This window comes from Cinclus cinclus, chromosome 12 (genome assembly GCF_963662255.1).
Source record: "Cinclus cinclus chromosome 12, bCinCin1.1, whole genome shotgun sequence".
Taxonomy (NCBI): Eukaryota; Metazoa; Chordata; class Aves; order Passeriformes; family Cinclidae; genus Cinclus; species Cinclus cinclus.
Window position 1 is genome coordinate 17,983,536 of NC_085057.1, and position 27,629 is coordinate 18,011,164.

The 27,629-nt window shown below is 45.3% G+C and overlaps 1 protein-coding gene across 1 annotated transcript; it reads left to right on the plus strand.

Annotated features, from left to right (window-relative positions):
• Positions 1-3,784: 3,784 nt before the first annotated feature.
• SUSD3 (sushi domain containing 3) lies at positions 3,785-27,624 on the plus strand. Its single transcript, XM_062500638.1, has 5 exons — positions 3,785-4,023; positions 14,736-14,924; positions 17,274-17,421; positions 20,213-20,380; positions 27,224-27,624. Exons 1-5 carry the CDS (start codon positions 3,939-3,941, stop codon positions 27,435-27,437), a joined length of 804 nt encoding a protein of 267 aa, XP_062356622.1. The 5' UTR covers positions 3,785-3,938; the 3' UTR covers positions 27,438-27,624.
• The last annotated feature ends 5 nt before the right edge of the window (positions 27,625-27,629 follow it).

The window sequence follows — 27,629 nt, forward strand, 5'->3', positions numbered from 1 at the left end:
GGGCCCCTCGATTTAGGAAGGAGGTTGAGACACTGGAGCATGTCCAGAGAAGGGCAACAAGGCTGGTGAAGAGTCTGGAACACAAATCCTGTGAGGAGCAGTTGAGGGAGCTGGGGTTGTTTACCCTGGAGAAAAGGAGGCTCAGGGGAGACCTCATCACCCTCTACAACTCCCTGACAGGAGGGTGAAGCGAGGTGGGGATCAGTCTCTTCTCCCAAGCAATCAAGAAGAGGACAAGAGGACACAGCCTTAAGCTGCACCAGGGGAAGTTCAGGCTTAACATAAGGAAAAGATTCTTCACAGAAAGAGTGGTTTGGCACTGGAATGGGCTGCCCAGGAAGGTGGTGGAGTCACTGTCCCTGGAGATGTTTAAGAAAAGACTGGACATGCCACTCAGTGCCATGGTGTGGTTGACAAGGTGGTGTTAGGTCATAGGTTGTACTCAGTCATCTCAAAGGTCTTTCCAACCTAGATAATTCTGTGATTCTGTGAGTGAAACCTATAGCTGGCAGAGGAGGAAGAGGAAAAGTCGGGACAGAGTGAAACCACCTCCCTGGGGCAGCAGCATACCACTGATCCAGCAACCTGGGGCATGGGAACAGCTCTGACAACCCAACAGATCATTTCATGTCACTTCTAAGGGTCACTTCTAAGGATTTTTCTTTCAGGAATCTAATCACTGAGTTTTTAGCTGTCACACTTGTGCATGTGTGATCTGACTAAACAGAAACTGAGGCTGAGAGCTACTATTCTCCTTTTAAAGAGTTACAGAACAAGCAACAGGGTCTGCCTGGGCTCTGAGCAGTAGGCAAACCCAAGTCACTGCCTGGGGCTGAGGGGCTGACGCTCAGCTGAGCAAGCCTCAGCTCCTGAGGCTCACAGAAGAAGGGGGTGGCAGCAGGGTCGTCCAGGAGAGGAGAAAGGGGATCAGCTTGCTGATGCTGGAGGGCTGGAAAGCTACCATTGCTTGGCTGGGACTTGGGAACATGTCCCTGCTTGTGGCCAGGCAAGCCCTACAGCCGCCCAGGTGGCTTTGCTGGGGACTGTCACTTCAGCAGTCTTGTGCCCTTGGCACACCTGAAGCAAGCTCTAATAACTAGGATTAAAAGAAAGGCAATGCCTTAGGGCAGCTTAGTGAAATCCAGCAGTTAAACAATCCATAAGCAAAAGCAGCAAGTGTCTGGCTGTGGCTTCCCCTGATGCTGAAGGTGAAATCAGGGGCCTTAAAAATTATGAAAGCACTCACCTGCAGCCAGGGAGGCGAGTAATGTTCTAGGGGGTCACGCAACAGAGCTGCCTGTGGTGTTCCAGGACATGTGGACCAAAAGCACTGTTGGGTTATACATTCCCTTACAAACCAAATCTGACTGCTACCATGAGGTTAGTGGAATTCCGGTGCTGCTCTTTAATTTGCTTCTGTGAGTGCCTGTAAGGAAAGATTTGACTTGCAACACACGTTCAACTTGAATTGTGTAACAGCAGCTGCTGGGGTAGTGGCTTACAGAAAAAACTACTTCTCTGTCTTTGGTATTCCTCTGGTTTCACTGGACTTGACTGGAGGAGCTGTAGTTCCTTGTTGACTTTAATTAGATTGATCAATATTTGGCATTACCAAAAACTAATTCTAAGCTGCAGCTTTTTCAAAAATGCTGGGGTGTTGCTATAATATGACCAAGCATTGCTTTTTGAATGTGGTTTAGTTGTAGAGATGGAAATAGCAATCCCTTATATCTGCAGTATTCCTGAGGCCTCCCTTCCAGCCAGATAAGCAGACAGGAAAGAGTGCTGTGGCCAGCAGCACACTGAGCTGTGTCACCATTACATGTGGGTGTGATCCTGCCCCATTCAATGTTTCAAGAAAAGGCCTTTAATGGTCTGTACCGTATGTCCACAGAAAACAAGAGGAAGAACAACTGGCTTTTTTTGATCCACTGCCATTGTCAACAAATCAAGGATCTCAACAAACACTGCTGAGACCCAGACTCACCGTGGTAATGCTGCCAGAGCAGTAAATGGCAGGGGGTGACATGGCCAGGATGTGAAAAGCACAAAAGGACAGAAGCAGTGTGTGCAAGGCACCTGGGTTTCACCAGGTAGCCTGTGCATGTTGGTGTGTGCCACCCAGCTTCGGATAGGATGATGGATCTGGGAACCATCCAGTGGGTTTAGCTGCAGATCCCAGTGAAAACAGATACCATTTTGTATGTATGAGAGAGATTCTGCTCCTGGAATATAACCGCATGAAGAGCAGTAGCCTGTGTTTGCAAGACCAGACCCATGAGAACCAGATTGGGGTACCTGACACTCTGCAGTGTTAGGAACAAGTTCCAAAGTTTGTTCCATTGTTTGTAAGATTGCCCTGTTTTCATGTTGATTATTAATGTTAAATTACCAGCCTCACAACTGGCTGTAGGATTATCCTGTTTCCATGTTAAAGTCCCAGCCTCGCTCTGTTTCGGTTCCCAGTTACTGGAATTGCCTTACCCTTATGCTCTTTCCCTCCTGTCGGGTAATATCTCCTCTGCTGCCCCAAAATGAGACCCATGACTGAAAGAAGGGTGACATCAGTAAGTTATATGTAAATAAGAAGGGACGCAAAGGGTGCTTTTCTGAAGAAAAGAACCCCAAGGACAAGGAGCCAATGCAAAGCTAAAGGCTGAAAATAACATCCTAGAGCCAGCAGAACAGTAAGGAACATCAGATCACCAACCAGAGTTTTCTTCATCTTGTCACCATGATTTCATAGCATCTGGCCAGCATGACATCCCTAGACCAAGAGCCAACAAATGTCTTCCTAGGGACTCTTGTGAGGATGGAAGCCCCAGCTCTGCTGCCCTGCAAAGCTGAACTTCTCCTCTGGTCATCCATCAGGAGCAGCAGCGGTGTGTGCAACCCCTTGGGCCCCCACCCAGAGCTGATATTCAATAAGGGCCTTAAAAAGGAGATGGTCTGTGGCCCACTGATTTCATGTAGGCTGCGAGATGTTACATAGTGATTTGTGTCATTATGAAAATACATGATGGGATCAATATAAACAAGAATATTGATTCCAAAGTAAAGCATGGACATAAGATACAGGGAAATCTAGTTATTTCATTATATTTGTTTAAGTCACTTTGTTGTAAATCATTAACTTTTTTATTATTACTATAATAATGAATTGTATCCACTTTTATGTATAAGGAAAATGTAAGCTTGTGTGAACATGAGCAGACTTGTCACTGCTGTTACCTGCTTGCTAGGAGTGTAACCTGAGATCATGTTCGAGCCTGGTCCAGACCTGGTGGGGGCTTGTAGCCACTGCTGCTTGAGTGGTAGCCAACATGTTCGAGCTTGCTCGGACTTGTACCCCAGCACGGTGGGCATGACACATCCCACCAGAGACTGCCTATAAAAGGGGCATTGACCAAAGGCGAGGCGGACGTGTTGGTGGAGCGCAGACTCCCCGCGTCTCCAGCGCTGCTTGCCTGTTCTTTATCAACGAACTAATAAATTGCCTTATTGATTGACCTACCCGATTTTCGTAAGTAATTTAAAACAAGGCTGTGAGCGCCAGCGTGGCTGCATCGGGGACCGATGGCAGGCAGCAGAGCAGGGCGGGCAGTGAGGGACCCGGCGCTCCCCATCCCCTCCTGGCCGCTCATGGAGCACCGCGCAGCCCGGGGAAGGGCCGAGCCGGGTCGAAGCCCGGGAATGTCACGGCGAGGCTCCGACGGCGGCCCAGAGCGGCGCCAGCCCCGGGTGGCCCCTCCTCTGTCGCCTCTGCCCCTCCTTCCCCACGGGTGTGCGAGGGGCCGCGGGTGATCGCCCGGCGGGGCTCCCCGGGGCGGGCTGTGGGCTGCTGCTGCCCCCGGCCCGGCCCCTCGGAGGCGGGTGCGGGCACGGCGCACCTGCCGAGCGGCTCGGCTCGGCTCGGCTCGGCTCGGCTCGGCTCGGCCATGCCCGCAGCCACCGCGGCTGGGCTGGACTCGGCGCGGACCTCCGCTCTAGGGCGGGACAGCGTCGGCCCCCGCGGAAGCACAGGTACGAGCGTGGTCTCGCATTGTTCCTCGCACAAGTTCTGTTCTGCGTAGCACCGGAGGGAAGGGAAGATGCCGGCGGTGGTAGCGCCAGAGCCCGGTCAGGGTGCAGGATCCCTCCCGCGCAGGGATGCGGGGTGACCGGGGGAGGATGCGGTACCCCCGGACAGAGTTATTGTATGTGTCCCGGGAAAGGGGCGCGGGAGGACCCGCCGGGGCTGCGTTACCTTCCCACTCAGCTCCGGACCCCCGCGCCGGGCAGGGCCCCCTCCCGTCCCAGTGCCTGCCGCCCCCGGCCGGTCCCTGCAGCCGCGGAGCGCGGAGGGGACAGCGCTCCGCACCCTGCAGTTCTCGGGCACGCAGCGCCTCGGGACGGGTGTCCCGGGGGTGTCCGGGGGGTGTCCCGGAGCCGTCCCGGGCATGGGAGCGGTCCCGGCGAGCCTGGGGCAGCTCTGCCGGAGCTGCGCTCGGGGCGCCGAGCAGGGCCGGTCCTGGACTGCGGCTCGGGCGGGGGCACCGAGCACCCGCGGGGCTGCACACAGCAGCCCCACTCCAGAGCCGTCCGAGCGGCTCAGCCGGGGGCTGCTGGAGCCCTGGGGAGGGTGATCGCTCCCAGAGAGGAGGCGCTGCGATGAATGATTGATAGAAGTTTGGTGTTCAGTCGCTGGGGTGGCCGCGGGCACGGAGGACGAGTGCATGGGGGCAGGATGGAAGGTGCTGGTTCTCAGACATCGCTCCTGGGGACGTGTCACCGGGTTGGGAAGGAAACGAAGATACGGACTATGGTAATACCTTGAGGTAATACATTTCTCACTGAGAATGAGAAACCAATCAAAACTTTTTCCTTCTTATCTTCCCTTGAGTTTTGTTACTCAGTTCGATTGCGTAGACCGTAACATCTTTTCAAAACCTCTTTGGCTTAAGTGGGTTCAATAATCTGTGGGTAATGCGAGGTGACAAAGGGTCTGTGCTGGTGGGACATACCCGCTGCACAGGGCTGTGGCCTTGGTGGGTGTCTGGGCCTGGAGGGAGCAGAGCCATGGTCTGGACCTGCTGGCCTGGGCAGCAGGAGATGCTTGCTCCCAGCCACAGCCACCTCTGGAGTATGAGAGCAAGGTGAGATGGAAGAATTCTAGAGCTTGGTGCAGCTGTGGTGACCTGCTTGCTGCTTGCTGGGATTTCTTCCTCTGTTCTTCAAATCACGGGGCAGATGGACTTTACCCTGGCTTCAGTGCAAGCAGGGCTGAATGCTCCTGAAATGCAGGGGACCTCCTTCTCATGTGCAGCCCATCCTCTCATAGCCTTGTGATTTGTTTGGCTCGTGAAGTTCTAACAGACTTCATTAATGATCTGATTTTGTTGTGCCTACAGAAATTGGCAAATGTATTTGGACTACTAGCATAGCAGTGCTTTAAATTCTATCCTCTGAATGAGCTTGGCTGTTTAATTTGAATTTAATAGAACAGTTAATTTGAAAATGTGAAACAAGTTCTGGGGAACCTGCTTAGATAATTAACCGAAACCTAAGTGTAGACCCTGTTGCTCTAGCCTGATAGTGTTGCTAATTATTGACTTTTTTTCAAATTATGTATATTTGGCTGCTTTTATATGTTGTGTCAAAGTCTTGTGGGGCTGGGTTTGTCCACACTAAAAGGAGTTTTTGGAGTGGCATGTCCGGTGTTACACTCAGCCTTTCTGATTCTGTATAGGTTAGTATTGCTTTGTGTAGATCTGTGGCAAAACAGCTTGAAATGTCAATCTGCCAAAAACTATTTGGTGTTCAAATTAGAAATCTACCCTCAGTTAACCCCTTGGATGTCTACAGACCTGGCTTCTCTCTGCCATGTCTCCAGACAGAATAACAAAGACCATTTTTTCCAACTACACCAAAACTGTGGAGCAGGAGTTCTCAGTAAGGTGCTAAACTGGAATACACTGGGTCAGGGCTTGGCTGTGCTCATGGAGCTGCTGCATTGGCTGTAGGACCAGCAGTGATGCGTGTGTACGTGGGGCTTTTGCCAGACCTTCATGCTCTTCACCATCTCTTCTACTTCATGGGGTTTTGCCTTGTGCAATTCCACCTTCACGAACATGCATTTGGAAATATCAATGCATTGAGTCAGGTGGATGTACTGCTGGCAGCCCTAAGCAGTTTAGATAGCTAAAATAATGGCTACTTATATAATTTAAATTAAATTCTTGTTCATTTAAATGTGGCCATGTTATTTATACATCAATGTTTGCTATCAATTGCTGTACTTATATAAGTATTTATACAATATCTTTCATGGTATCGTGTGATCCTTTTTGATGCTGAGTGCCCCCCTACATTATTTCAGACCATGAGCACTAGAGTGGTAATTAAGGTTTGCACAGAAAAATTCCCTCACCTGTTCCTTTTGAGAGGATGAAAAAAAAAAATGTAGCAGGATTTCCATTTCAATTAATGCATGAATGAGAGAGAAATTAAAGGAAGTTCCTTAGTACAGCCCTGATGCCTGTAGTACTTAGAGGGTCTTAGAGCTTCCTGAGACACAGCTGTGAGATTGAAACACGCTGTGCTTTTCCTGGTCTTGCCTTCTGAAGGACTGACAGGAGCGGTGAGACCGATGCCACCCTGTATCTGGGGAGGGTCGGTGCTTACCTGAGGAGCTGTGCGAGCCTGGCTTACCCCAGGGCAGGCCAGCAAACGTGCAGGGCAGGAGCATGGGGCAGGGGGAGAGCGCAGCAGATGTCTGGAGCTGAGGAGGAACCTTCTGTACTGTGGCTGTTGTGCTGTCACAGCGGCGTTTGCAGCGCTGCTGCCGTGCTGCGGCAGCGCTTTGTGGACTCTCATCGATCAGCGCTTGCCAGGCTCGGTAGATTCTCTGGAAAAGCCTCTGAGGTTCTTCTGAAAGGCTGTGTCAGGTGGCCTGAGCACTGTCCTGCCCTATGGGGATCGCCATGGAGCAGCCCGTGCCGCTGAGGTACAGGTGCCTGTGAAGCTGCCCCGATTGTACTGGGGGCTTTGGGGTGAAACAGGAAAAAGAGCAATGAGCACAAAGGCTTATCGTTATTTTTAGTCCTTATGCTGCTGAAGTCGGAGGCTCTGGCCCTCTGGTTATCCAGGGTGGTACCTTTTTTTTGCTGTGGTTCCTCTAATTCCTCAATAGCCTCCCGTAGCTCGTTCAGACCAGGCAGCACACGCTTCTGTCAACACAGAGATGCATCAACAAATACATCAGTGCAGCCACAGACAGAGGGACAATAAATGCAGGATCCGGCAGAAACACTCGTTATGACAGGTTGTAAATTGGTAGGTCTCCCTGCTGGGCTGTTGTCTGTAGCTGTGGCTCTGCCTTACGCCTCCACCTTCCAGACCATGGAAGGGGAGAGGTTTCATGAGGTGGGAATTACTGCAGGCTTCAGTGAATGCTCCATTCAAACCTAGTTGTGGAAGGAATTATCTAGCAGACCCACTGAAAGAAAGGGATGGGGGGGTCTCTGGCTTAGAACAGACAAAAGTTGCAGTGCGCTGGAGGATGAGAGGGACAGCGTGCCTTGGCTCAGTTGTAGCCTGAATGCTGGTGGCCATGGTGGCATGCGGGTACCAGGGTGGATGTACTTTGGGTGTGGCTTCTCTGGTCTTTTGTTGTGAGCAGAAACTGAAATTTTGTTACTAAGAATTTACAGTTGCTCTCCCAGGACAGAAAAAAAACCAAAGTTGTTCTTCAAAGCCAGGAGTGCTGCTGCCCTGCAAAACAGATGCATGGAATTTTATCACCTTGTCCCTGCGATCCTCAGATGTGGCTCAGTTTCTAGGCTGCAGAAAAAATCCTGGATCCCAAATTTCCATTTCCACGGGGCAGAAGGTGATACAATTTGGAATATATGGGCTTGTCATTTCTCCAGTTTCTTGTTCTTCCATGAGTTCAAAGTCAAAGCTTGTATTAAGCAACATTTGCAGAATGTCAGCTAATTGGTTTTATCTCCTGTACTGGAAGGTGTTAATCTGGGTGGTTAGGCGTTTGCACCAGGCATTGTTGCTGCTTTGAGGGAAGGATTTTTGTGCTTGTCATTAAAGCTCTAGAACAGTACAAAATAGAGAAGGAAGAGAGTTACTGGAGTTTTTGAGTTCTCCACAGTGCAAGATTGTTCCCTGTGGTATTCTCCAATGTTTCATCCTAGCTACTCTGAAATTACATAGGCTGGAGAGACAGATTATTAGTAGACTTCTGAATTTCAGGTAATGAATGAGTTGAGCTGAATGCTTTGGATCTAAACCACTGAAATTTAAAAAAATCGCAAGTCAGTCTTAAAGCACAGAAGCACCCCAATGACAGTGGTTAACCCAGCATTTTCTGGGTGGTGTGGCATGATATATTTTAAAGGGCAAAACCACTCCCAGTTTTGCTGTTCCCACTGTGGCAGAACGAGGACATTCTTGGACCTTTCCTCTGGAAAAGCAGAACATCACCAAGCATCTCTGCAATTCTACAGCAAAGAGATTTGTAACTAGGTTGGAATTGGCATGATTTTGCTTATTAATCATGATTGCCACTGACTTTTTATGTACACTGTAGAGTCTTGCCTTCAGTATTGTGGTGGGGAGAAGTTAACTTATAGGACAATTCTTAGTTTTCATTTAGGCATTTTATTGACATGCTGTCTTTGAAATGCAGCCACAGATGAGCAAGTGTGTTATTCTAAAGAACAGTTTTGACTGGCTGAGCGGATCAGGATTGGCAGAGGGGTGATTTTGCAGTCTGCATGAACGTCTGGCTCTCGTTTGGTTGTCAGATGACAGAGAGAAATGCGGAAGTTGCAGAATGAGCAACTGCTCCCCAAAATAAATCAATTCCTGTGTCTGCTGAGGGTCTCGGGGATGGGGTTGAGCTGGTGCCTGGGTTACAAATGAGCCTTTGCAGCAGAGCAGAGCCAGTGTAGCCCAGCAGCATGTTGGGGGGGTCTGTAGCTGCTGGGGCGGTCAGCGCTCACACGTACCTCAGCCCAAATTGGAGTGGTGGTGGCTGGTAGAAGCAGTGCTGGGGAAGGAGATGGGTTAACTGCTTGCCTTTCCTCCAACAGACTTGAGAGAGATGATTCCATTATTATTTCTGGGATGAAATAAAGCCATTCACAATGCTGTTCATGTATTCCAGACTCCTAGGCAGAGTAGTTTTGATTTGGAATGGATTTGAGGAGAGGTGAAAATGTGGATGGAAGTTGAGTAGGGTGAAGGTGTGGTGTACAAAATTCCCTGAGGGTGTGTGTGGGCTGGGAACAGCATGTGGGAACATGACTTGGCCTGTGGGAGCTCAGAGAGGTGCAAAGGGCAAGTTTTGGTGTTTGATTTTTCCTATTCAGAAGAGCAGAAATTTGTGCTGTTGTGTAAAAGCAGAATTCCACGGAGGAGGGTTTCTGCTTACAGCCACAGTTATTTCCAAGATCTTTGCTAGCTGATTGGGTCAAAAGAGGCATCTGGACTGGACACAGGGGTTCTGCTTTGCTCTAAGAAGTGGTGCCCCACAAAACTAGGGACAGTTTTGCACAGGCAAGAGAGCTCTGGTGTTTGGCCCATTATTGTCATACTTGCAGAAACTTAGATTAGGACTAAGGTTTTCATTCCTTTTAATCTGTTTCGGCCCAGAAGATGAATTCTCAGGTGTAGCCCTGAGTTCCCTAGCCATGTACAAAGGAAGGGCAGGGACATGAGGACACGTCTTCTGCTCTGCTCTCCCGAGCTGCTTGTCATTCTGTGCACAACTCACCTGCAATCACTGACTTTTTAAATGGGAAAAAGCAAACACAATGCACTGGTTCCCTGTCCTTATCCTAGCATTCCTGTCAATCTTCATGCCATCTTGCACCAATTCCTGTGTGCAGGGAGGCCGAAAGCAGATATGTTTATTGACTTGTGCTGTTAATCATTGCTGCGCCCAAGTGGTTCCTGGTAGGATTCTGTGTAACTCTCACTGAGAAGTTTGCAGGTTGCTCTGGTGGCCGTGGCCAGGCTGCTGGCTGCACATCCCTCTTCATGAAGCCCAGAATAGGAAAGCCAAACTCTATCAGGAAAAGAACTGACCAGGAGAGAAGAAAAATAAAAAGTGATAAAACCACAGAGAAAGATTTTAAATCTGACTGTTAGATTCTCAGCCCATTAATGACTTCTATCACCATAGTAAAAGGCATTGCTAACTTTTTCAGACTGGTGTCTAAATCAGTTATTCACAGAAATTCTTGCTGACAGTTATGGATGCCAGGTCACAGCTCTGTGGTGTACATTTCACAGCTTAACACAGCAAACCAAGGACAGGAGCAGCTTCAGATTACTCTTGGGAAAGACTTAGGGAAGCCAAAGTTGGCCAGGGGGAGGGAATTCAGGTAAGGTCTGTAACATTCAAGCTGGTTTTGCTTAACAGAGTGGTTGGAAATTCCCCAGGAAAATTTAAAAAACTTGTATTCCATCATCTGTTTTAAAACAGGAAAGTAGTTTCAAAGAGAAAAGGTTGAAAAGTTTCTGTATTCTTTACAAATCAGTTCTTTGTGGAAATGCAATTCCTACGTTTTAAGCTTTGTGGCAAAAAATTAATATGTAACCTTCAAGTAGCACACAGGTCTGGTCCACCTAAAATTTCACATTGAGGGTGGATTTTTTTAATGACTGAAGTGGTTTTTGTCCCACTCTGGACCCTTCCTTCTTGGGAATTTTTTTGGTCAAGGTAGGTCAGTGCAATATGACCCTAGCAGTGGGGATTTCTGACATCCATAGAGGTTGTGCCCAGTCTGGCAAGTGTCGTACATTAGTGAGAGGCCACTCGCCACATTGTCCAGGCACATCTGCTCTTATCAGCCCTGTTCAGTACCCCAACATGTGCATGTTACTGTGCACAAGCCAGATCAAAGAGCTGGTGCAGGCAGATAACCCAGAGCCAGGCAAGGCAAATATGCAGCCAGGCTGAGCTCTGTGTCCTGCAGCACTCAGAGCAGTGGAGGAAAGTGGAGTGTGCTGAGGGTGGGCAGTGCACACACAGGGATGCTGCCCTTCCTCCAGGGATGCTGCAGAAGCTTCCCATGGGGCAGCCCACAACCTCTGTCCTGTCCACTTTTCCAGTGGGGCATCCTCCATCCTTCCTCTGTCCATGGCTCCTAACTGTGCTTTCATGCTAACAAAGCTCCATGTGCTTTCCCTGTGGAAATACATGTGGGGTTTCTTTTGGCTTCTCCAGTGGCTGCCTTTCCAGCTAGTGGATCACTTTGTACCCTCTGCAGAAATGTTACAATTGTTTAATGAATGAGAGATTATCCATGGGTACTGGGAAAAAATAATGGTGAAAGTTGAAATTATAAACATAGAGACTTCACTGGCCCAGTGAAGGACACCAGCAAGGATGTGCCCATCAAAACCTGTCTGAGAACAGAGGGACCTGGTGGCAGAGGGAAAGGGCACCCTTGTCCTGGTACTCCCATGTTGCAGGTTCCATAGTGACCTGAAAGAATGATGAAGCCATGGCACAGGGTGCCCAGAGAAGCTGTGGCTGCCTCTGGATCCCTGGAGGTGTCCAAGACCAGGTTGGACAGGGCTTGGAGCAACCTGGGATAGTGGAAGGTGTCTCTTCTCCAGGCTGAACAGTGGCAGTGCTTCCACCTTGTCTTCAGAGCAGAGGGTCTGCAGCTCTCTAATTAGGGGATTTATTCCATTTTACAGTTTTTCATTTTTACATTTCTAGGTGCCAATGGTTATGCAAACCAAGACCTGAATATGACATTTTCTGGATATTTATAAAGTACAAATCAAAATGTAAATCTGGTCAGCACAAATGTTTGTGTTTTACCAGGCAGCAGTGCAGCCTCAGATGCCAGTCTCATTTGAAAACAAAAATAAAATAATTATATTAATAAAACAATAGTAAAAATTTTTATTGTAGTAGATTTCGTCTGATGAACATGCCTGAAGGGTATTCAAAAAAGAAGTCTATATGGAACATCTGCTTATATAAGGATGGAAGCTTACTTAAATATGATTCTTTGGAAATGTGGGGGTAAAATTAACCCAGCAGAAAAGTGAATGCCATGGCTAACTGTGAAAACATTACAAGTTTACTAGTGAAGGACACTAGAGCATGCAGGAAAGTTTTCCAAATGCATTTTTAGAAGACAATGGATGATTAAAACTAGGGCAAATTTTATGCAGAGAAGCTAGATCTCAGCTTGGATGAAATTCAAAAAACCATTTTGGCAAAACTTCATCTGGGCATTTCAATAAAGGCATTTGTGAAAAGCAAAAAGCAGTGACACATTTAAGTTTTTTACTTTAGTGAGAAGAAATGGTATTGAGAAGCTCCTAAAAGAAGAACAGCGTTTCTCCTGTGCACAAGTGCAGGTACATGAAGTTGCTGGTGAACCTTCAACTCAGGTATAGAAGGTTTTGGAGGTGCAGATCTCTTTGTGAGGCGCCTCTGTGGATCCAGCCCCAGTTACATTCAAATGGGAGTGATCCTCTGGGCATGATCTGTGATGCTGTTGCAGCCCAGGGCAAAACATGGAAATACCCACATTTTCAGGGGACACTGGTGAGTAGACATTTCTGTAGAGCTCGAGTAGAGCAAAAATATTTTGAAGCCCACAGCTGAGGATTTGTGCTGCCAAGGTCGCTGCCATTGAGAGGTTTAATGACTTGGCAGACACCATTGTGGGCAAGGATGGGTCAGGGAAAGTTCAGAACACCCCAGCAGCTACAGCTGCACGTGTTACACAGGATGGTCAATGCTGGATTGAATGAAATTTGTCTTGAAAGAAAGGATCCAGTGCCAAATTATTTGTTCTTTGGAGAACAAAGGGTGAACGAGTCCAGATAAAATGGCAGGTGTCCTGAATGCCTCTACTGAGGCTGCATGTGGTGGCCCAGCAGGTGTGCATCAAGTCCAATTCAGCTCTCATTAGTTTTTTGCATCTTGTGCAGCTACAAGAGTCACCAATGTGAACTCTTAAGAATGTGGTCCGATCTCTAAAAATAGCCTTGAAATAGTAAAATGAAAAAAAAAATCTATATGTAAAATCTTTATCTTATTTTGCAATTTAGGACAGTGTTTTCTCATGGTAAGCCACAGAGTGATTAAAACAAAAAGAAAAGCCCAAACTCATAACGCTTATCTGGAGTGAGGAGGAAAATTGTCCAATACATCCTTTGTGTTCCAGGAATGGGATGTGGGTGGGAAGAACAAGAGGTGAGGAGAAGCCAGTCCTACAGAAAATATTTGCTCTCATTGAGGCCAATTGCTGCTGTAGTAAATGGCTGAAAGAAGTGGCAAAACAAACAGAAATAATCCACGTGGAATTAAAGAGCTATGGTTTTAAAAGCTAGCACTTGGTGCACTAGTAGATTTACTCAGTAGATTAGCCCAGTAGTTGTCACTGGGACTTCTGTTTGGTCTTCTGCTGAGATTCCTATGGGTTTGTTTTCCAAGTACAGGGACTTTAAGAGCATGAATTGAAGATAGATAGGCAGGATGCCTGCCTGCTAAGGTATGATCTAGGGGCTTAACAACCATTAGTGACATGGGGTGAGTTTTAGTATTAAAAACAAAATAGATTTGCCAACAACATGTGGTTCTGTCAGGATGTTCTCATGGAGGCTGTAATTTCTTTTTGCCTGTAAATGTGGAAAATGTATTTTCCTCTTTTAATATTTTTGTGTGAGTCATCGTAGTGCTTGCAGCACTATGCCTCTGGGTTTTCTCAAGTCATTTGGAGATCCAGTGAAAAATAGGGAACTTGGGCTCTGATGCAGAAGCAGTGCTGGTATTTTGTGAGTGTTAAAAAAACCTAAAAAAAGTTAGAAAAAACTAAAAAAGTTTCTAGATTCTGTCAATGCACATGTACCAACCCAGAAAAAGTATTTGTTACCTTTGAAGTTATCTAGATGTTATATGTTCTCTTAATGACCTGACATTGAAAGTTTTGTTTAAAATTACTGTGAACAAGGAATGTTGTGAGAATAAAACTTACTGTATGAAGTAGTGGCTAACATTAGGTGGCCAAGGGGAGAACAGCTCTGTGGCTCAAAGAGAAGCTGTATAAACAACAAAGTAATAGAAAAGCAGATTGAACAAAAATGTATTAAAAATTAGTGATTTACTGTAAAGCAGAGTTTGTCACTTGAAAAGGGAGAGAAGTTGCATGTGTATATCCTTCTATGCTCCTCCCCGTGGTTTTGATTCCTTTGGCCCCTTTCAGCCAAGCCAAACATGCTTGTAAGGAAGTTTTGGTCAGATCATGCCAAGATGCTGCCAAGTAGGAACTAGGCTGAACTTCATGATCAGTCCAGTAGATCTTGGAAATTTGCATGGGGGAAGGCACGTAATGAATACTCCCAGCTAGCCTGAGTTCTGAATTAATAATCAGAATCCAACAACACGGGGATCCATAGGGAACTGTGACACTCAAAAATGACTTTTTTCGTGTTTTTAGTGTTCAACGTGTACCAGTCTGAGCAGATGTCACAACATCAGTTGCTTTGTGCTGGGGGTGAGGGCAGAGGAGCTGTTGAATGGCACTGATGGAGTGTGGCTGTGGGCTGGTGCTCGGCTGAGCAGCCAGCGTCGGCCACCCCGAGCTCTGGTATTTGTTTTGACCATTCCGTCAACTGCGACTGATTTACAGCCCGGTGTCAATAAAACCTCTGCTGACCTTCACTGTTGGTGGTAGCACTGTGTTGTGTCTGTCCTTGCTCTGCAGGGCAGTGCAGCCGCCTCCTCCCGCCCCAGCTGGGCTCTCTCCAGGTCCTTCATGGCAACGGCACCGATGTGGGAACGGTGGTCACATTCCAGTGCTCCGCCGAGCACCAGCTGGAGGGACCAGGCATCATCACCTGCGTTTGGAAAGGGAACGGCACGCAGTGGACAGCCGGAGTGCCCTCCTGCAAGCGTAAGGCTCTTCCCAAACCGGGCCTCTCCCTCTGGGATGCTGTGCGTTTGTTTTGCCCTGCCTATCCTGCAACGTTAGGATTCGTTCTAGATACCTGTGCAAAGAAAAAGACAAATTCAGTTTTCTTCAAGGTTGCCTCACTGATGGTAATTCCACTGCGTATGTGTTCTGACATGCCGTTATCACGACACAGAAAAGACTCTGTTGGATTCATCCCTGATCTCATGTCGCTGGTAGCACCTGGAATAACTGTGGCTCTAGCTAAAAGCAGTATGCTTTTTTAGAGAATGTATGGGTGTCTCAGTTTAGAGACAAGTTTAGGAGAAAAACACTCTGAAATGAGTGTTTCCTCTAAAAAAAGGGGTTCCATCAATCCCTTCTCACCAGTACGAAATGAATACTAGTGGATGAAAGTGGAAAAAAACCCCCAATCCTTTATTGACAAACAGACTGCCCACACGACCTGGGAAAAATGGTAAATTAATACTAAATATTGAACTGTCAGACCTTAACACACATGCCACTCCCCCCACCACCCCCTCCCCCAGAAATACACACAAAAAAAAAAAAGGCAAAAAACCCCAAACAAACAAACAAAAAAACACCAGGGAAAAATAAAAACCCACAATGGCTGGCAGCCGGGTCCTGGTAGGGAGAAAGATTTTCAGTCTCAGGGAAAAAAAAAACAAAAGGTTCCCACAACAGCTTGGGCAAACAGATGGGAGTCTGGAGGATGTCTCGTGTTGTTCCCTTGTCCAGAGGTGAAGCAGGAGTGCCCTCCCCAGCTTGGGCTTTTTCCCAGGTCTGGGGCTGACACAGAGAGCCCCTCTCTCCCGCCAGCGATTCTTCTGCTGCTTGTTCTCACTGATCTCTGACCAAAACCAAACCGTCCAATTCACCTCAAAAAACCACTGAAGGATTGCTGCTGCAGCCTCTCCAAGCCCAAAGAAAGGGAAAAAAAACCAAAAAAAAACAAAAAAAAAAAAACCTGGGCTAATAAAAAACCTGCAAGCTAGCCAAGCAAAACCCAGACTACACCGCACCCCTGGACAGCGGGACAGTGAGACTCTGAAAAAGCCCAGGAAAGGGCCCCAAGGCTCCCCTGTGCCCCAGACCCACCTTAAAGATACAGCCACCATTTGGGGGCATAAAGGGATGGATCAGGGAATAGACCATCGTCATAAATCACCCCAACACCATGGGAATGAACCACTGATGTGCAAGCATATTTAAGAACCTGTCACCTCCCGGCAGTCTTTTCTGACAGTGTTTTTGCTGTAAAAGAAACACTGATATTTTATGAACAATTCTTGGTTGCTGCCTGTTGGCAGCTGCATGGGAAAGTTACCATATAGAGAAATAGTGTCTGAATGGCAGCAGCATTAACTACCTTTTAGCTGTGTTCCTTCTTGTTTATTATAGGGCTGTTGCTAGTTTGACCAGAAGCAGACCCAAGCTAAACTTGGTACCTCTGAGCTTTGAGGTGCCTCAGATGTGGTGTCATTTGGAATCCCCAGTGCATAACATTGCTCTTACAGATACTTGGTGCTCTCTCACACACTCAGCTATTCTTACCTTTTGTTTTAACATCCCATAAAAGAAAAAAAATGAGGGAAATCCTTTCCCCAGAGGCTGCAGAAATATAATGCATTGTGTGGAGTCCGGCTGAACCACTTGTGATGCTGGTCATTGTGACACTGGGAGAACTAGATGAGTTTTGAAGCAAGGCATGCTTAGTGCTCCAAGTGAGTTGGCAGAGATCTGCATTAGCTGTGCCACGCTACATTCCCACTCCTCCTTTTGTCTGAATCACTCACTTCCAGCATCAGATCCCTGCGAACACTCAGCCCTGCAGGTCACTTCTTCCATCCTGCATCATTCCCCCAAACAGAGGAAGACCTGTTGTTTAATGCCTGCCGAGGAGGATGTAATTACATGGAACTGTCCTTGCTCTGTATGGCTCATTACCCCTGTTAGTATTCGTTTTTGAAGCTTCATTCTCTTTTAATAAAGGAGTCTGCAGCTCATCTGCATTTGATCTGCCAGAAAAGTTGTGCTTTTAAGCTACTGCAGTACTAAAGGCACTGTGTTTAATTAATTGCAGTGGTGAAATGCTTGTGAACAATTCATTAGTAACTTATAAACAGGATATTTTTACATAGTCCAGTTTGAGGCTTGCATAGGTCTAAGCTGAAGCCAAGGTACTCTGGTGTTTTGACACATAGTAATGTGAGAGTCCTCACTGAGCAGAAGTGTATGGCGGGTAGGTTTCAGCATGGTTTAATGAAAATGCAAAAAATAAATTTGTGGACTGATCTTAGAAACATTTCTGTGTTTGCTTTGCTGCAGCCATATCAAAATACGAGACTTTTGGCTTTAAGGTCGCAGTGATTGCCTCCATTGTGAGCTGTGCTGTCATTCTGCTGATGTCCATGGCTTTCTTAACTTGCTGTCTGATCAAGTGTGTGAAGAAAAATGAGAGGAGGGGAACTCAAAGGTACGTCAAGAGGACAGTTTTAATAATAGCTGTAAGAATGTACATAGTATGGACCTCATTGCTGTCATAACAAGTGCTTCAAAGGATTTGCTGCATGCATCACTGCAATTATGTTCATTACTCAAAATCCTTAATTTATAGATCAGGCTATAGGCACAGAAAGACTTGGAATTCCAGGGTATTTAAATACCTGATGCCTGTTAATATCAGATAACCTCAACAGGCCTGGGCAGATCTGGGTTTACCAAGGATTAGGCAGAAGCTGAACACACAAGTCTTATTTTCTGGAACAGCATTTCTTTCCTCCAGTTATTGAAGACTGGCAGTTTCCCCTTCTTCTCAATTTCTTTCCTTTTTTCCTTTCTTTCTTTGAACACTGATGGGAAATGGAATCTCCCTGTGTCAGAGCCATCCAAGCTTTCACCATCTGCAGAGCATCCTCAAAGCTGTCCCAGCGTGGGGCTGGAAGGATGGAGTATTTTGTCTTCTGGCTTGGAGCACAAATCAGTGGATTATAAACAGGAACAGGAAGAAGTTGAATTTTCAGTCCAGTGCATTATAAGATCTCAGTGTGTACAGTGTCAGCAGCAGCAGGAGGCTGGAGCCCTTGTTGTCCAAAAGAGCATCTACCTGCAGTCACTGCTGCAGAAAGCTGTCCATGGGAACTTGGTTTCCCTCTCACTTTTCTTGCTGGTTACTCCCACCAGGCCATCCAGTGGAGTGGAGGGAGACTGGGGAAGACAGTAGTCAAGGTTTCTGTGCTGAGCTGTGCTTTATCTGAAGCTGTATGGGAACCAGCTCTAGGGGGAACTTCTGTCATTTGAAATCCAAGTGTAGCCAAAACAGAGATTTTCTGTTTATCGTGAAATACTTTTTGTGTCAAAAAATGAAAGTCCTTAGTGTCAGTCACAATACTAGTTTTTTACTGGTAGCATGAAATAAGTTGCTTTGAAATAAAATGTTAATTGACATTCTTGGAATTGCTACTTTTTGATAAGACTATTCATATCAGAGTCCTTGTTTTTAATTTATTTTAAATGAAGTTTTGTAAAAGCTAGTCATTCCCATTATTGTGATGACTTGATATTTTTCTCTTACAAAAGAAAAGCCCTTCACACTGGACATTATGACCTGATTCTGTCATCAGGCTGTAAAATTATTCCTTTTGCTGAGACATTCTCAGTTCCCTGCTGCCCCTGTGTGCCTTTCCCTGTCTTTTGAAGGAGCTGCTCCATCCCACTGGCAACAGAGCTAAGGTCGAAGGAGAAACCTGGGGCAATGCAGGCATTGTGTGTCTGTCTTATCCTTTCTGTCAGAAAGAATTGAAGTCATGTACAAACTGTCCATATCATGGGAGAAAAAAAAAAAACATAACCCTGTGTGAAACCTGTCAGGTGCAGTGGCACCATCTCTATTGGTGATGGAGGTGGAAAAATGGATCGACTTCTGGATGCACAAAGCATTAATCTGACAAAAAGCTGCAGGCTTGATAACTTAATACAAAATGAGAACTCTTGGGGGGAAAATAGTGAAATGTCTCTTTGACCATATCTGAAAGATGAGGTAATCTGTAGCTATGGAGCAGAGGGGATGTCCTCACCTTGCCTGTAGTTCTGTCTGCTTCTTTTGGCTCTTAGTTGGTTACCTGAGTGATCACCTCTGCCTACAGACCTGCCTTGCACGGTGTCTAATGATGTTTGAAGTGCCATCTTGTATTTAATAGAATCATTAGGATTGGAAAAGACCCTTTAGTTGAACTGCCAACACAGCACTTACCACCATGTTCACAACTCAACTGCCACATCCACGTGTTTTGAAAAGAAAAGGGACAAAGGCTGCTGAAAGTCCTCCCACCATTCAGCTGCCTTGCAGATCTTGTCCCACTGAGGGAGGGTGGCTGCTGTTTTCTTTGGAAAGAGCAGGATTGCATCCCAAGAAGATAGAAGTGCTACCAAAATCAGCGTTGTCACTTCTCACAGTTTGTACTTGTCCCATCAGAGTGTCTGTGATTCTGCGAACCTTAGACTTCTTTTAAAAACAAGAAAAGAAATTGCAGATCTTTTTTCTTGCCTCAGAGTTGCAGAGACCAGCATGAAAACAGCCCTGAGCATTTCCAAAAGAGAATTCTGACAGTGAGGGAATAAGCCCTGAGCTTAACAAAGACAAGATTACCTGTGCCCTCCATTTTTAAATCAATATCTTTTCAACCTGCCTGGTGATTTTGGAAACCTTAAGAATAGCAGTTGTGCAAAAGGTAACAGTAAATAATTATTTTTTTTCCTGAAATAATTTATGCCATAAGATGGAGATGATCTGAAGTCTTTTCACACACAACAGGATGTGGCCTGATGTCACTGATGAGGGTCCATGAGAACACTGACACATCATCCCACCTTATATGACTTTTCCTGTTACATGTCTGGAAAAACATTGAATCAAATGGACATAATTCTTAGAAGTTTGTTCCTTTGAACTATCCACTGATGCTCATAAGAAAATTGCTCTTATTTTCTTGTTTGTTTGCTTGTTTTTGAGGCGTGCTGGACAGTACTTAAAATAGCACTATTTTACACAATAATATTTATGCTGTTGAAGAAGTCCCTATCTTAGGGTGTTATTTGAATCTCTACAAGTTTGGCTTACATGTGATGTTCAGCACATGTTTAAGTACTTTCTTCAGTAAACCTGGAGTGAGATTTAAACTCTAGAGAGTTAGGTCTGTGGTCAGATAACAGCTCAGCTATACAGCCATACATTACAATACTGTTTCTACTGCTTGGTATATTCACAGAGAAATGCAGCTGTGGTACCAGCTAAGGACTGAAGAACTAGAGCACATGCAAGCTACTTACTTTGGTTTTAAGGGAAGAAACAATAGCAACAACAATAAGAAACTCAGGAATACATCTGTACTTTGTGACATGACTACCATGGCATATGATAACCAAGGCTTCTACAGGTAAGGCTGTTAAAATATAGTAGGTTTGGATGAGGTGATGGGATCCTGGCTAATCACTAACCAGAGCTAAAAGCAACTATGAAAGCATGTGTATCTACCTGTGCACCCTTAGCCAGAAGTCTGGCTGTTTGGTGTGTGGAGATTGGGCACTGCTTCTAATCAGAGACGCAAGTGGCATTGAAGGTCACTCTTAATAAAACTGTCCTGGAATTGCTCTTGGAACAGATGTAACCCTTCCTTATTTATGCCTTGTTCCCCTTTTCCACTCAAATAAGAGCTGTTTAATCAAGTAATTAGAAAAAGATGCTGATTACTATTCTTTAATTCTGTAAAATGAATAGAATGCAAAGTGAGATGTGGGAATTCTGTTAACAGATTTCATGAAGACGACAAATGGCCTGTCAGTTTTCTATTTCACTTGCAAGGTGTATTTTTTGTGTGTAGCAAATTAGGCTAAGCAGGTGTTGCTGCAGTGGTAAAGCTGTTGTAGCATTGATTGACCAAATAAATAAATACATACACGTGGCATGGTTGGAAACAGCAGCAAAACTGAAGGCCGGCCGTCCCAAAGGAAAGATTCCATATATTTCTGTATATCCATGGTCAAGAGCAAACCAAAAGAGAATTTATCCAAGACTCCTCAGGGAAGGCTCAGGCTTGACATGAGTAAGCATTTGTGTACCAAGAGGGTGGTCAGACCCTGGAACAGGGTCCTGGAGAAGGGGTTGGTGTTGGTGGCCCAAACTGGCATTGCTCAGGTGGCATTTGGACAATACCTTTAATGAGATTTATTTTTTGGTCAGCCCTCAAGGGGTCAGGCAGTTGATCCTTGTAAGTCCCTTCCAGCTGAAACATTCCAGTCTAATCTAGTGTAGTCTACCCTACCCTACCCTACCCTACCCTACCCTACCCTACCCTACCCTACCCTACCCTACCCTATCCTCTTCTTGTGTTAAAGTTTCAGACATTTGAAGGAGTTGCCCAATCCATCATGAGATCTCCAAGCACAGCAGCAATCCTGCTTGGTTTTCCTAGGCAGGAGCTGTCTGAAGAAGCACAGAGGATGTATAATTTCTTCCCTGCCTTTTCCAGGGCTGTGGTACACACTGTTTTCTGCAACCCAGCCATGGGAAGTGGCTCTGCAGCCCACTTACTTAGAAGGGGAAGTTGAGATGAATGCTGCCCATGTTTGACAAGGGAGTGGGTGGAGGCCTGACAAATTCAGTCATTTTTACTATAGCTCTCTCTTTTCTTAAAGAAAACTGTTCTGCTGCTTCTTGTAGCGTATTAAGTATTTGGAAGAGTAAGAACTCCTCCACCCTTGAAGAAGATGCTCTTCAGTATATCTTATTTTATTTTTTACTAGAAAAGCATCTAGGTCATGCTACTTTTCAGACATAATTGAATAAATTTAGAGATTAATATTTTGATTCAGTATTTTAGGATCAAAATACTGTAAGAAGAGATAAAATAAAAAGCCAGTTCTTTCAGGCAGGTAAAGTATCTGTTAAGGTTTACAAACAAATTTAGGATTAAAACATTAATCAGTTAAAGCGGTACCTTAGTATGCTGATGAGATAATTTTGACTGCAATGAGGTGACACAATGTAGGTGCAGAATGCTGATGTGTAGAAGTTCTAAATAACAGAGAAACCCAGCTGTGTGACAGTAAGGGCTCCACTATGCTGTCCTGGACCTGGCTGCCACAAAATGAGAACTTTTCCCCCTCATTTTTGAAACATAGAACAAACATAATGAATATGTAGTTTTGCAGGGAAAGATTGAATTTTAGTGGCAACTGCTTTAATTATAATGGGCCTCATTCTGACTGCTTTGCTGGTTGAATAAATTTCTTTAAAATTATAATAAATATGTGTACAAATACCCAGGATCATTAACTATAGAGTGCAGTCACTCCAGATGCCACCTCTTTCATTTGGATATAAAGAATCATAATGAGGAAGAACATACCAATTTTTAGCAGAAGGTCTTATATGCATGAGCTGCAAGTAATAACAGCATATTTGCTTTCTTTTATTATTGAAAATACTAAATAATGTTGAGCAGGGAAAAACAAGTTACAGATCATGGTGCTGCTGGGAGGGAGGAGTTTCCCCAACGTTGCTTCTCAGAAATTCAGAGCAGCAGAGATAGCAATTTTGTATGTGGTAAAGAGGTTTGAGCCAGATTAGCTGAAAACAAAGGTCTGTGTCTAGGGAAGGGAGATTAGCTGCAGCCCTGGGCCACAGAGTTAGAGGAGAACAATGTCCATGAGCCTCCAAAGCAGTCCCCAGGAGGATTTCTGGGCAGAGGGTTTGTCAGCATTTTGGGAATGGCTCTCACAGCCTGACTGCAAGATGTACCAGGATGTGTTATTTTTGAGTCAGTTATTTTCTGATGAAGGATAATACCTGTCTCTGCAGTAACTCTTCTCTGCAGCACTTGCTTGGGCACCCACCACTCAAGACAAAAAGTTCTCTGCCATCCCAGCAGGCAGCCACATGGGAGAGCTAGGACCAGGCAGCTGCCAGAGAAGGGAGGTTGTCTTCTGCCCCAAGACAGGCATAGGGTAAAATATCAGCAAAGAGAAATTTAATGGCAGCTGTCCTTCCTCTGTGCCAGCTGCTGGTAGTGTTTGAGAGATGGAGGTGAAGGTCACTGAGACATTACATTAAAGAAATGGGTGTCTAAAAGAAGACTGGGGTCAGCTTCATGCCAGCAGGGGCTATGCTCACCCACTACTCAGTTGTAGCTGCTCCCCAGGTGAAGGTGCTCCAGGGCTTGACAACTCTTCCTGTGAAGATTTTTTCCCCAATATCCAACCTAAACCTCACCCAAACTGACAGAGCTTAAAAAGTGCCTTCAGTTTTCAGCAAGTAGGCGAAGTTTCACATCAAAACTAAACAACACCCTCAGCAGAGCTGCTGCTCTAGGAAAACAGGTTTAAAATAGAGGATGACAAAATGCAAATAAGCAATTGCTCTGATAAACATCATTGCAAGTTTTTAAATCTATAAAGAATTATCCTGTCCTGCTGTAATGTACATCAATTGAATTTTAAGCATCCATGCAGGAAGGGGGCTGTCTTGTGCTTGTTTAAGTAGTTTGCAGCATTTTCACTTGTTCTGTAAGTGAACCCATCAGTTCCATAAAAAAACACAAGGAAATGCAAGTGTTCTGTGCCAGAAATGGGAGCCTGAATCCAGTTGGAACCACTTTTGGTCTGGCAAAATATGCACAACCTAGTGTAACATTGTGAGAGCAAACAGCAAACCCTTCTGGCAAGAAGAGACATTGAGAGCCATGCACTCCTCTTTTGGAACCTATTTATACATCAGCATGTGTAGAAGATACTGTTCCAGGAGCAGCACAGATAGCCAGTGTAAAGAAAATGCTGAGGAAGCTCATTTAAATTTTTATCAGCTTCCTAATGATGGTCAGAAATAGCCACACCTTGGCTCTGTTGCTTTACTTTTCAGTATGAAAGTCCTGTAGCCTGTCCTGGAATAGATACTCCCTTGACTCAAGGGATGTGCTAATTTTTTGTAAGGGAGAGTTGATGATCCAGCATTTTCCACACTCAGGAGAACTGAATGTAGCTGTACACTCCTTTTCATTCTCTGTCAGCTAAGATAACAACCAGAAGAAAAGTAGTCCAGCTCAAAAATGCAGTCTAAAGAGAATTAAATAAATTTGGTGTGGTCTTTTGTCTACTGTAGAAGCATTTGGAAGAAGTTGGGCATTCCAGATTTGGACTGTTTAGAGGTGAATTATTTTTCACAGCTCTGGAAACATTCTCTATGAAGTAGCTGATCTGACTGCAGGAGCGAGTCAGATGGAAAAGCCCATGTCTCAGTAGGCTTAAAGTACTTCTTTCAGCTATTCACACAGCTGGAGCATATTACCAAGAAGAAAACAATCCTTCTGCTGAAAAGGAGTCTGGTATGTTCTCCCACAGAAGATATTTTTAGTAGCTGAAATTTTTGTACCAGAGCCCTTTCTAACTACAAGGTGCTTTACCATTGTTATAAATGAGAAACAAAGTTTGGATATCTAGCAAAATTTAGATTGCTTTATTTGATCTAGACGCAGCAAGCAGCGCTGGGGAAGGTGAGGGGTCACCACCCACTCCACGCTCCCTCCAACCTTGGTTTGCAGCTCCTTTTGATAGGATGGTTTTCCTTGTAGTCCCCGGAGGGTTTGTCATCTGGTCTTGGTAGATAAGGAACAGTAGACCTGGGGGGTCTTGTCTTAACAGATAAGTTGCAATTGATTACACCAAGGCAGGAAATCTGATTTTGCAATATCTTTCAGGCCGTGGGAAACCCTTGCTCTACAAACTGGTATCAAATACAATTTACTTTAAAAACCACAATATTCATAACAGGGGAATTTAAACAAAATTATTTAATCATCTATTTTTCTCTATCTAATGCCCATGCTTCGTTTCAGACCTGAGTATTCTGGTTTATACAAACCCCAGTACTTTTATAATTAACACAAATCTTTTATCAATTATCACACCATTGTACCTGGCAAGAAGCAAATAAGGGCTTGCAACTGCAAACAATTGCAACTGAAAAGGTTTTATAGAAAATCCCAAAGCCAGCATGCTACTGGGAGAGGTGGCTCAGCATTTTCAGCGTCACTGATTTTTAAGTGGGGTTTAGGACTGCATCACATAGAATGTCCAGTGAAAGGGCTGCAAAGGGCAAATGACCTGTTTGATACAATTGTATGGAATTGATACAGTTCCCTACAGAAAATGTTTGATTGCATGGAATCAAGGACTAAAGGGGAGGAGACCCAGCATAGGAGAGGGGCAGATTTCTTCTCCCTGCATTTCCCTGCTTTTCCCTGTGACTGGTCCAACCTTGAGCTTCTCTATTCATAGGGTTCTTTTTTTTCCTCTTGTTTTTCCTGTGCTCTGTGTTCCCCACCACCACCTTTTAGAGACTTAGACCTTCTCAGTACCTTTTGACATCCAGGTTTCAAAGAAAGCTGAGACAGGGGAAGTGAGCCGTGTTTTCACCTTGGGACCCTGTTAGAAGGGTCGATAAACTGGCTTTTAAGTTACACCCATTTCTGAATTTCAATCTTAATTGTCATCACAATTGTCATCACAAAAAATCAAGAGGGCATGTACAGCAACATGTGCTTTCAATAGGGCTGCTATTATTGTTTTCATAATGGTTTCCTGATTACCCCAGGGTCTTGTACAAAGCCACCAGGCATACAGCAACAAAAAAAAATCCCCTCCCATCCTCTAGTATAAAAGCTGTTTTGAGAGGCAGTGCCAGCACCAGGCAGCCTTGTGACTGCATTCTCATACATCTTGGATGTCCTGTTAACAGTGTTTTCCCTCCAGCAAGGAACAGTTCTCACACAGAAAAATATTCTTGAGAATCCTCTAAATCCCACTGACAAATGATGTGATGGTTATTCTTCTCCCTTCATGGGAGTTCCAAATTTTATCTGTCAGATAGAGGCTGTCCTTGTCAAATGCATCATACATTTGGCTGTGCAGCACCCAGGGCAGGATTACATTTCCAGGTAAGGGTGCAGAGAGGGGTTCTGAACCTCTTGCTGTGATGTTTTGAAGTAGCCCAGTTGGGAACTGGAGTTAAGGAAAGTTGAAGTGCTTAAGAAAACAGTCACGCTTTTGCAGGACAAAGCAGCAAGGATGAGAGAGCAAACTGAGGACTATGTCTGACTGAAGGCCGTGCACACAGAGCAAAGCCCACTGTGTGCACAGTTGGCCCTTGTGACACTGCAGCCCTCTAAATAGCTCTTCTTATCCTCTGCTGAGGTGAAACCCCACTGGCTTCACTGTCCCTCTGATGTCCTCAGGGTTTGATCTGTTGCAGGGAAGAGAGGTGCCTACTGTCTTATCCTGCAGTTATAGAATCACATCATCATGGAATGGTTCAGATGGAAAGGGTCCTTAAAGAATATCCCATTCCAGCCTTTGCCATGGGCTGGGACACATTCCACTGTCCCAGGGTGCTCCAAGTGCTCCAATGTCCAACCTGGTCTTGGGTACTGCCAGGGATCCAGGGGCAGCCCCAGCTCCTTTGGGCACCCTGTGCCAGCAGTTGTCAATGAAAGTCTAATAGTTCCTGAAATGGGAGAACCTGGTTGCTAAGCCAGGAGCACATTTCCTCTCCAAGTACAGTTTTAGCCAGTTTGGGTTCCTGAGTTGGTGGTGGACTATGGGTAATTGTAGTGTTTCACAACATAGAGCTTTATAGGGGAAGACATCAGAGTGGGATGACTTCTGCCCAGTGAACTGCATTTATTGCTCTTTAAGCAGAATACCTAGACTTGAGCTATAATCCTGGCAGGGCAATGTGCAAAGACTTTTTTTTTTTTCCAAAGGTTTTGCTGGCCCACGCAAAACTTTATTCCAGTCCTTCTCTGTGTATGTGTTGCTTTGATTTGATTTTTATTTTGACCTTTGACTACCACCTCAAGAAGATGGAACTGACTTCCTTTACACTATAAAAAATAAATATATGCACAACAGCAAGTATCTCAGAAGATTTTATTTTGGCAGTGAGGTGTGCAGCATTACCCCATGTAACTTCTGTTCCCTGATGGCAGATCACAGGGGTGCTCAGTGCTCAGTTGGTACCCAGAAAAAAGGTCCTTGAGGTCTTCTTGAGGCTTTTATAGAGACACAATTATTTGCCCTACTGCTACCAACCAGTTTTAATTCTGAGAGAAGCAATTCATTATGTTCCAGAACAAGTCATATTGCCTGATGTGCCAATAAAATGCACAAATTCAGTACCTTCACCAGAATTAATGAAACAGAAATAACTTTTCCCTTTGTGCTTACAGGTCCCTGGAAGAGTGGACTTGGGATGTCGTAGTTCCTGGGTGCTGCAAAGACAACAGTCACCTGCTGAAGGTAGCCAAGAGCAGTGGTGCACTTGGAACACACAGGGTACCAAGACATAACACTGCACTGCAGACGGTGAACTCCATACACATTGTTGAAGTCTACAGTCATAAGGATAGTTACAACAAACCAACCTGCCAGATACCTGGATAGCTGGTGTCTGAAATGCAGCTGCTTCTCTGGACCAAAATGAAATTTTGGTAGAAATATGTGCCTTAAAGACAACATAGAAAATACATTATTCATATGAATTGTAAGTTTTCTATATTCCGAGATGATTATTTAACATAAATGCTTCAAGGTCTGGTACAAATAAAGGTATGAACGTTGGGGCTGTTAATCAGA